General features: G+C 23.1%; 3 protein-coding genes across 3 annotated transcripts; all 3 read left to right on the top strand.

Moving 5' to 3' along the window:
- Positions 1 to 93: 93 nt before the first annotated feature.
- On the top strand, positions 94 to 4,772 carry DDB_G0271032 (EGF-like domain-containing protein; the record flags this gene model as incomplete). Its single annotated transcript, XM_641451.1, has 6 exons — positions 94 to 481; positions 605 to 889; positions 1,037 to 1,372; positions 1,477 to 2,094; positions 2,201 to 2,530; positions 2,614 to 4,772. 6 exons carry the CDS (start codon positions 94 to 96, stop codon positions 4,770 to 4,772), a joined length of 4,116 nt encoding a protein of 1,371 aa, XP_646543.1.
- Positions 4,773 to 5,473: 701 nt separating this feature from the next.
- DDB_G0270104 (hypothetical protein) lies at positions 5,474 to 7,078 on the top strand (the record flags this gene model as incomplete). Its single annotated transcript, XM_641450.2, has 4 exons — positions 5,474 to 5,645; positions 5,745 to 6,819; positions 6,881 to 6,965; positions 7,055 to 7,078. The coding sequence occupies 4 exons, from the start codon at positions 5,474 to 5,476 to the stop codon at positions 7,076 to 7,078; spliced, it is 1,356 nt and encodes a 451-aa protein (XP_646542.2).
- A 1,364-nt stretch (positions 7,079 to 8,442) lies between these two features.
- Positions 8,443 to 10,544, top strand: mkcF (MKC subfamily protein kinase; the record flags this gene model as incomplete). Its single annotated transcript, XM_641449.1, has 2 exons — positions 8,443 to 8,625; positions 8,694 to 10,544. The coding sequence occupies 2 exons, from the start codon at positions 8,443 to 8,445 to the stop codon at positions 10,542 to 10,544; spliced, it is 2,034 nt and encodes a 677-aa protein (XP_646541.1).
- Between the last annotated feature and the right edge of the window lie 623 nt (positions 10,545 to 11,167).

The raw sequence follows: 11,167 nt of genomic DNA, 5'->3' as shown, positions 1-11,167 counted from the left end.
TAAAAAAATGAGCTTGTGCATTTTTTTTTTTTTTTTTTTTTTTTTTTCAAATAGTGAATAAAAATAATAAAGTATTATAAATTTATAGATAAAATGAAAATAAATTTAATATTATTATTCATTTATTTATTATTTATAAATGTTAATAAAAGTCAATTAATAGAAATAACAACAAGTAACACATTATCATTATCGATTGAAAATCCAAATTATTCAAAAAATTTCATTTCATCTTATGTAAATTATTGTTTAATTGAATATCAAATTTTAGTTTTTAATAATGGCGGTCTTGGTAGTTATTTATCAGATTTTAAAACAACTTCAAGCATACCAAGTTTATTAAAATCTTCTAATGACAATTCAACTTATTTATATTCTTACAATCTACAAGTTCAAATGGATACATCACTCATTATAAATTTAACACTTACATCAAACAATTTAGTTCAAACAATATATCAATTAAATCAAACTTGTAATAGTAAGTTTTTATTTTATTTTTTTCTTATATTTATTATCATCATTATCGTTAATATAGACTCAATATCACTAATGTTTTTATTGTTTTTATTTATTTATTATTTTTTTTTTTAAAAAAAAAAAGATGTATTAAAAGAAAATAAAGTAGTAGAGTTGGATGTTGTTCCTTTTGTATTTAATGATGGATTTTATTCACTTTTTCCTGTAAAAGAAGAAGACAATGATTTATTTTTAGCAATTTCATCTCAAGGTGATCTTGTGTACACAGGTTTCAAAAATTATTTTTTTATGGTATGGGGTGCTGATTCTACCAATCAAGGTAAATCTCTTACTGATAAATGGAATAGATTACTTTCATTTTCTAATGGTAAAACTTTAAACATTACTTCAAGGTCATATTGGGATTATTGTAGGTATTTTTTCTACTTTTATTATTTTTATCATTTTTAAAATAATAGAAAATAATAATAATAATAATAATAATAATAATAATAATAATAATAATAATACTAATAATAATAATAATAATAATAATTTAAATTTAAATAATTTAAAGTTCAAGAAAATGAATTACCAAATCAACCAAGTGAAATTTCATTTTATCCATCAGGTTTAAATAGTAGTAACCCAATGTTTACTGATTTTGGTTCCTATAATGCACCATTTGTTAAAGTAAAAATTGAATCTGAAATTATAAAACCATATTTTTATTTATGTTTTGATTTTGAATGCACTTCATTAGCACCTTTAAAACCAATCAAAGGTATTAAAGGAAATATGACATATGTTTCCTATATGTTTAACCAAATAACTGAAGATTATCACAATTATTCATTATCAATAGCAAATAAATATTCAATAACCAATTCAATTATAAAAACTAAATTTAAAAGTAATTATTATAATTTTGTATTAGTTTGGATCACTACTTTTTAAAAATATAGTTTTAAATGGGTATTAATTATTGTTTGTTCATTATTATTTCTACTTACTTAGGGTTTAAATTACCATTATTGAATATAAATGTTTTGGAAAGTAAATTACAAGATAACCCAATACCATTGTTTTCAATAGCATTTAATAATACATCACCTTTTAAATTTACAACAACTTTATATTCTTTTAATTATAGAAATTCAATAATTGGATGGCCTTTTGGGTTTTTATCAGGTAATAATTTAAATCACACTCGTTCAATTACATTTCAAAAATATATAGATAGTAAGGAGAAAACCAGTTTTTCATTCATGACACCATATCTTGGTGATGGTCCACCCGGTCTGATAATAGATAGCAGTGAAAATGTTGTAAATAATCCACCTCAAATGATATCATATAAATTTATAAGGGTTCAAGGATTTGTTTTTATTTTATCAATCGATTTTACTTCAATTAATGGGATACAGTATTTTGCTATTGATTCTAGTGTTTCTAAAAGTTTAGATAATTTGGTCAAAGGTGATATTTACAAAGGTACTTTTGAAATAGTAATTGATGCAGTATTTGAATATATTAAATTGGTCGATACTTTAAATTTTCAAATTTACTATAAACTTGGTGATATTATTTCATTTAATCCAATATTAAGATTTGAAAACCCACTTTTATTAAAATGTATGTATTATTTATTATTCATTTAATTTGAATTCAAATATTAATAATAATTTTTTTTTTTTTTTTTTTTTTTTTTTTTTTTTTTTTTTTTTTTTTTTCACTATAGCTTTAGATCATACATATTTTGATGATCTTTGGTTTTCAACCAATGAATTGGATTTAATTGATAAAGATAATTACATAATTGCATATATAAATTCCTCTAAAATGCCTCAAGATTTACTTTTATCTTCATATATATTGGATGTAATAACACAGACTAGCATTGATACAAATCCAATTATTTACAATTCAACCTTGGGTTTATTTACAAGTAAATTTATTGTAAAAAAGAATAATATTTTTGGTGAAATATTCTTTTACTTTCAACATTCACTTTCTGGTTTTTTTTTAAATAATGCACCAAATTCAACTCAATTAATGGTTAATAGTACAGGTATGTGTATATTTCCATATCATACATAACTATATATTTAATCAAAATATTCATGAAACAACTAACATTTGATTTATATATAGTTTTAGATAATGAAGGACCTATATTCTCAAAGATTGAAACTATTGGAAATGAAACATTACTTGATTTAAACAATGTAAATGGTGTTGTTGGTTGGAATTTTACTATTACAGATTATCTCAATGGTTTTGATCGTGGTTATATTAAAGTAATGGGATCTTTAGATAGTTCTACATTTAATTTCAATTTTACTTTTAATGATTTCATTTCAGGTAATAAATTTGAAGGAGTATATCAATTATTAATTCCAGTATCAACCCCATGTTCTTCTCAACAATACCAAATAGTTTATGTGGAACTATATGATACAAACCAAATTCTTTCTAAATTTGAACCGTATACAGGTTTCTCTCCTCTAATAAACCCATTTATGTATTTATATGAAAACTCTGAAGATGGAGGTTATTCTTTGATGACCATGGTATCAGTTTTGTGTCCATCTTTTCCTGAGGATCCCTCAAAACCAGTTTTACTATCATTTACATCATCAAAATCAATTATTGATGTTGGTTTAATAGATAGATCTGTAACTTTTACTTTTGAAATTATACCAAGCCAAAGTGGTATTAGAAAAAATCAATCACCAATAATTTACATGACTTCTAAAAGATTGGAATCTTTTGAATGTGTATCAAAATTAACAGATGGTAGTAATATCACATATGCAAAATATACATGTACAACTCAATTACCATTAAGTTTTGGATATCCAGGTGAAATAATATTGTCAGTTTATGGTATTATTAATAATGGAGGTCATTATCATGGTTTCTCAACTGTTGATTTATTATCCACTTCATCAAAAGGTTATATAAGTACATCTATGACAGTGGATCAACCAATATTGACTTCAAATTTAAAGTATTATTCCGATGATAAAGAGTTAACCATTTTAGGAAGATCATTATCAAACATTAATAAAGTATTAATAAAAGATGTAGATACAGAATCTATAAATCAAACATTGGGAATTGAATCAATATCTTTTTATGGTTCATCAGGTATTAAAATTTCAAATATTATTCCAAATGATAAATTATTTGATGTTTTAGTAATATCAAACTCAACTATTGAATCCAATAAACTTAGAGTTTCTCCAGTTTATTTTAATTTAACACCTTCAAATATAGAACCACCTATTACACCAACTCCATCTACACCAACTCCATCAACACCAATCCCAACTAATCCACCTCAACCTTGCCCAGGTAAGCCTATGTGTGGTGGTGAAAAGCAAGGATATTGTTCAGCAGTGGGAACTGGTTGCATTTGCGTATCACCTTGGATCGGTCTGGATTGTAGTTCTAAAGTAATCATTGTACCACCACCAGTTATTAACAATACTGATCCATCAGTTGTAATACCAACAATACCAATTGACGAAAACAGTTCTATTAGTAATGAATTGCCAGAAGTATTGTTTAAATCATTAATATCATTAGTATCAATAAGAGAAATAGATTTCAATGAAAAACAAGTTACAAACCATATATTTGATAAATGGATTTATACACCAATTACAGAACTAAAGAATCAATATAAAACATCAGTATTAAATACCAATATAACAGCTACATTGGAATGGTTTAACACTAGTACTGATATTGAATTTGCAAATCAAAAATTAACAATGAACCCTTCAACTATTAAATATACAATAGAGGTCACTGGTGAATATAAATTTGCAAATGCATTAAATCAACTTCAATTAATAATGTTTGCATCATTTGAATCATCTAAAACCAATGAAATTTGTTCAAATACACAATTTGGTAATACAAGTACAGGCGATAATTCAAATTTTTTAAAAATTCAAATAGATAATCATTCATTGTATGGAAGATTCATTAAACGTGCAATTATAGATGGTGAATTTAGAAGTGTGTCAAATAAACTATTAGATTCATCATTAAACTCAATCAATTCAGCATCTTCAATTCAAACATATATAGCTATTACAGTTCCACAATTTAAAAATCAAATTATAATTGATCCAGATTTCAGTGTGTTATTAGATTTCAATGATGCATCATCTAATGGCGCCACCTCTATTTGTAATAATTCATCATCTGATGGTTTAAGTACTTCTCAATTGGTTGGTATTATTATTGGTTCAGTTGCATTTTTACTTGTAATTATAATATCTATAACCTATAATTAGAAATAGAAAACAAAAGCAATTTATTGCTTCTGTTAGTAGAAAATTAAAAAAAACTCCTCAATAAAGTGTATTATTATAATACTAAAAATATTAAAAATAATTATTTTAAAGATTTTTTTTTTTGCTTTTTTTTTTTTAATTTTTCTTCTTTTTCTAGTACCCTCAATCATTGGATATTTTTCAAAATATTCGTAATATTACGAATTAAATCATCAACAAGCAATTGAGCTTAATCAAAAATAAACCAGGTCTAATGAGTTTGTTTAATTATATTAAAATAAAATTAAAAAAAAAAAATATTCTATTTTCATTTCTTAAATTTTTGGAAAAAATTGAATCAATATTACATCATGACACACTCATTACACCACCAAAAACAACAACCTGCAAATATTGGTTTTTTTTTTTTTTTTTTTTTTTTTTTTTTTTTTTTTTGAATTAATTTAATTTTTTTTTTTTTTTTTAATTAAATTTCATTTTTTTTTTTTATAATTAAAAAAAAAAAAATAAAAATAAAAATAATAAATAAAAATAAAAACACCTTATGTTCACACAATTTCAAATTACAAAAAAAGTAAAAACAAAACAACAAAATAAAAAATTTTCTAAATAATTACAATTTCAAATTCTTTTTTTTTTTTTTTTTTTTTTACAACTCAATAAAATAAATAAAAATAAAAAAAAATAAAAATAAATAAAAAATGGGATTAAAAAATTTAATTATTAGAGGAAGAAATTATATTTCTGATCACTTAACAAAATCATCATTGGAAAAAGCAATTATAAGAAGACAAAAAAGAGGAAAAGTTATTGAAAATGAAAAATTAATTATTTTAGGTTGTGGTTGGGGATCTTATTCATTTTTAAAAAATTGTAAATAATAAATTAATAATTAAAAGAAATTTAATATTATTTATTTATTAATTTATTAATATTTTTTTTTTTTTTTTTTTTTTTTTTTTTTAACAAAAGTAAATTCAATAAAATATGATATTACAGTAATTTCACCAAGAAATCATTTTTTATTTACACCATTATTAACATCATCAGCAGTTGGTACATTAGAATTTAGATCAATTGCAGAACCAGTTAGAACAACAAGAGATATTAATGAATTTAAATATATTCAAGCATCAGTTACATCAATTAATCCAGAAAATAATAGTGTACTGGTGAAATCAACATTTCATAATGAGAAACCATTTGAGATGAAATATGATAAATTAGTGATTGGTGTTGGTAGTAGAAATAATACGTTTGGTATTAAAGGTGTTGAAGAGAATGCCAACTTTTTAAAAGAACTTCATCATGCCAGAGAAATTCGTCAAAAGATTATAGAATGTTTTGAACGTGCATCATTGCCAGATGTTTCAACTGAAGAACGTGAAAGACTATTATCGTTCGTTATCGTCGGTGGTGGTGCTACAGGTATAGAATTCACGTCTGAATTAAATGATTTCTTTAGTGAAGATTTGTCAAGACTTTTCCCATTCGTGCCAGTAAATGAAGTGAAAATCATTCTATTGGAGGCATCGGGTAAAATCTTGAGTACGTTCGACCAGAAGTTGGTGAAAAAGGCGTTGATAAATTTCCGAAATTCCGGCATCGATGTCAGAACTCATAGTTCGGTAAAGGAGGTATTGAAAGATTATGTTATTTTGGATAATGGTGATAGAATTCCATATGGTTTATTAGTTTGGTCAACTGGTATAGGTCAACATCCACTTGTTAAAAACTCATCATTTGAAAAGGATAGCCATGATAGAATCATTGTTGATGATCATTTACGTGTTAAAAACTATTCAAATGTATTTAGTTTTGGTGATTGTGCAAATGTTGAAAATAAAAATTATCCACCAACTGCTCAAGTAGCTTCACAATCTGCTGTTTATTTAGCAAAAGAATTTAATAATCTTGAAAAGTTAAATCCAAATCCACCAAAACCATTTGCTTTTAAATTTTTAGGTTTATTAGCTTATACTGGTAAAAAAAGTGGTATTTTACAAACTGATTTCTTCGATTTAAGTGGTTTTATTGGTTTTATTACGTAAGTTTTCAAATAAATAAATAAATAAAAATAAAAAAAATACTAATTAAAAATTTTTTAGTTGGAGGAGTGCATATTTAACTAGATTAGGTTCTTTACGTTCAAAAATACAAGTACCTTTTGACTGGATGCGTACTTTAATATTTGTTGGTATCAAATAATTTATTAATATTATTAAATAGTATTTTTAATTATTACTAACTAAATTTATTTTATTTTTATTATATTTTCATAGGGAAGAGATATTAGTAGTTTTTAAAATTTTCATTGGGACTAAAACTCTGAATTTTTTTTTTTTTATTTTTATATGGAAAATACTTTGATAATAATAAATTAATAAATTAAATAATAAAAATTAATAAATATTAAAAAAAAAAAAAAATGAACCTTAAATTTTATGTAATTAAATATTTTATAAAATGGTGTGTGTGTATGTGTGATTGTCAATTTAAAAAAAATAATAAAAAAATAATAAAAAAATAATAAAAAAATAATAAAAAAATAATAATAGAAAATAAATTAGGTTATCTAAGTTGGGCCTCATGAGGTTATATTAATTTTTTTTTTTTTTTTTTATAACCTTTGATATGTTCAAATATATTTAAGATAATAAATAAAAAACCAAAAAGTATTTATATTGGTTATATTATTTTTCTTTTTTTTTTTTGAAGTTCATAATTAATTTTTTTTTTTTTTTTTTTTTTTTTTAGAAAAAAAAATAATTAGATAATTTAATTTTAATATTGTTTGTTTGTTTCAAATTTAATTAATAATCTAATTCTCAACACTATCACAAATTCTTTGAATTAAAAATTCTCAAAAAGCGGATTTTAAAAATATCTAAGGATGTGGGCATCATTGAAAATAAAAAAAAAAAAAAAAAAAAAAGAGCAAATAAGTGGGGTGCCAAATTATATTATATATATTTTTTGAATTTGTAAATTATTAACTTTATTTTTATTTTTTTATTTTTTTATTTTTTTATTTTTTTTATTTTTTTTTTTTATTTTTTATTTTTTATTTTTTATTTTTTTATTTAATATCCCATCATTATTGTTGTTATGATTATTTAAATTTCAAAAAAAAAAAATAAAAAAAAAAAAAAAAAAAAAAAATTAACCTATCATAACGTGGAAAAAAAAAAATAAAAAAAAAATAAAATAAAAAAAATAAAAAAAATAAAAAAAAAAAAAAACTCCAAAACTTTTTTTTTTTTTTTTTATTTTTTTATTTTTACACCTCATAGAAAACAGATTATTTAATTTTTTTTTTTTTTTTTTTTTTTCAGGATATTGTATCATCATTTAAAAAATTATTTAATAAAAAATAAAAATAAACCAAAATAAAAAAAAAAAAAAAATAAAAATATTACCACAAAACAAAATCAATCAAATATCCGAAAAAAAAAAAAGTCACTTATTAATAGAAAAAAAAAAAAAAAGAAAAAAAAAAAAAAAAACCCCCCCACAACTGGGTTATTATTAACTTTCGAAAAAAAAAAAAAAAAAATCATTTATAAAATTTTTTTTTTTTTTCATACAACCAACAAATAAATAAAAAACAACAAATTGTAATAGTAATTAAATAAATTGTAATATAAAAAAAAAAAAAAAAAAAAAAAAAATGTTATATTTAGTAGCAACTGGTGATTATAAAGGTCCATCAGAAAATCATTTATCTTTTACAAAAGGTCAAAGAATTGAATTTTTAGAAAGAACTGAAAATGGTTTTATTAAAGGTAAACTTGATGGTAAAGTTGGTATTTTTCCATCATCTTTAATTACAATTGAAACTAGACCATTATCTGTAAGTTTTAAAAAAAAAAAAAAAAAAAAAAAATTCAATTCAAACACTAATTAATAATTATTTATTAGATTATTCAAAATCAACCAATTAAATATTCAACAGAAACAAAAGATGATACAGGATCAATTTCATCATCAACATCAACATCAACATCATCATTAACAACACCAAGAGCAGAATCATCAAAAGATGCATCGGGTGAGCAACAACCATCAACATCAACAATTAATGGACAATCATCATCAACTTCACCAATTTTACAATCAAATGGTACAACCAACACTACAACATCATCAACATCAAATAATAATATTGGTGATAATATAAGTGAAAAATCATTTGGTGATTATGATGATACAACAAGTAATCATAGTAAATCAGCAAGTAGATTATCAGTTGCAAGTTTTTCAACAACAACCACTGCAACAACTACAACAACCACAACTACAACAGCAACATCATCAAAAGATAAAGATAAAAAAGATAAAAAAGAAAAAAAAGAAAAAAAAGATAAAAAGAGTAAAGATGATGATAAGAGTGAAAAAGAAGGTTTATATCGTAAATCTAAAGGATCATCATCGTCGTCATCATCATCATCATCATCAACTAAACGTAGATATGCAAATAGAAAAGCATGTGAACCATGGGTAGTAAAGAAATATGAAGACATTCCAGAAGAAGTTAAATCTGATATGTTAAAAGAGGATATACCAATTAAAGATATTCAAGACCATTTTAAATTATTTTTAAGAATTCTTAAATTTATAACACGTCAAAAGATTACATTATTGATACCAATTGATCCAACCATACCAACAAAAGAGATGAATTTATTAGATTTATCAGATGCAGAGAGTGTTGCAAAATCAACAACAATGTTCACTCGTGAAGAGATTAGAACTTCAGCATTTGATAATGTTGATGCATTTGTCGATGCGCCAATTATGGATGATAATGAAAAGGCAGCAAAAACCACCGAGATTAAGCTAGAGAGAAAACGTATTCTAACTGGTATTTCCACAGAGTTTTTAGGTCAAGCATCAACTACAATTCGTGTCATTCCAAGTAGTGATATAAAGAAACGTATTAAATTCACTCATATGGTTGGTAGAGGTCAGTATGGTAAAGTCTACGATGCACTATACGATAAGAAGAGGGTTTGTGTCAAGGTTGTCAATTATTCAACACCAAAGGAACAACATAATGTATTGCAAGAGATTGGTTTCCTAACTCAATGCGATCATCCAAATATTTTAAAATACAATTGTTCAGTACTCTATGGTAGTGATCTTTTCATCGTTAGTGAATTCATTCAAGGTGGTACATTGGAGCAAGCATCGGCATCATCACATGTTTTCAAAGAGACTCAGGTTGGTTTCATTGGTTTGGAGCTTTTGAAAGCGATTTCATACCTACATGAAAAGAAGTTAATTCATCGTGATATCAAGGCTGCCAATGTAATGGTTTCAACTGATGGTGAGGTCAAGTTAATCGATTTCGGTCTTTGCGCTTCCGTTGAAAAAGGTGGTTCACAACATATGGTGGGTTCACCCTACTATATGTCACCAGAGATGATCCGTGGAGAAGAATGTTCTTACCCTTCCGATATTTGGAGTTTTGGTATTTGTATATTAGAGTTGTTATTTAAGAAACCTCCTCATCGTGACTCTAGAATGAAAGCAATGTTTTATAATGCTATCAATGGTATTGATTTCCCAAAGATTCGTTGTTCAATCGATTTAAAAGATATGTTATGGCAATGTTTTGAATCAAATCCTGAAAAACGTTCTACTGTTGATAAATTAATGAGACATCCTTTCTTTAAAAGATGTGAATCAAAATCTCAAATGAAGTCTGTATTTACTGATATGTTTTCAACTTCTTCAAAAAATTCAATTTCAACTACTGGTTTCTTTTAAAAAAAAAAAAAAAAAAAAAAAAAAAAAAAAATAACCAATTAATTTATTTAATCATTTTTTTTTTTATTTAATTTTATTTTGTTTTTTTTATTTATTTTAAATTTAATATATAATAATAATAAATAATTAAAAAAAAAAAAAAAAAATAATAATAATATATATAATATACAGAATAAACTTTAAAAAATTTTAAAAATAAAAAAAAAAAAAAAAAAAAAAAAAAATTTAAACATTATTATTTTGTTTGCTGATCGTCATCATTTCAATAGGTTCCTTTTTTTTTTTTTATTAAATATTTTCACCAAGGATTCTTAAAACAATTAAAAAAAATTTAATGATTGGTTATAATCGTTAGAAAAAAAAAAAAAAAAAATTTTTAATATTTATTTTGAAATTTAATAATTTATTATTAAAATTGTAGGATTAAAATTTTAATATTGTTTATTTAAATTCTTAAAGAATTAAAATAATAAAATTTCTAATATTTTTTAATATTAAATATAAATTTAAAAAATTTAAAATAGAATTATTATTACATTACGAGAAGTATTTTCAATCATAATCTATTACCTCTTTCTTTTCTATTTCTTTCTATCTCTTTTCTTTAATTTTTTTAAAGTTAT

The sequence above is a fragment of the Dictyostelium discoideum genome (assembly GCF_000004695.1).
Source record: "Dictyostelium discoideum AX4 chromosome 1 chromosome, whole genome shotgun sequence".
NCBI classification, from domain to species: Eukaryota; Evosea; class Eumycetozoa; order Dictyosteliales; family Dictyosteliaceae; genus Dictyostelium; species Dictyostelium discoideum.
Note: the sequence above shows the minus strand (reverse complement) of the source record. Positions and strands in the feature narration are given on the sequence as shown.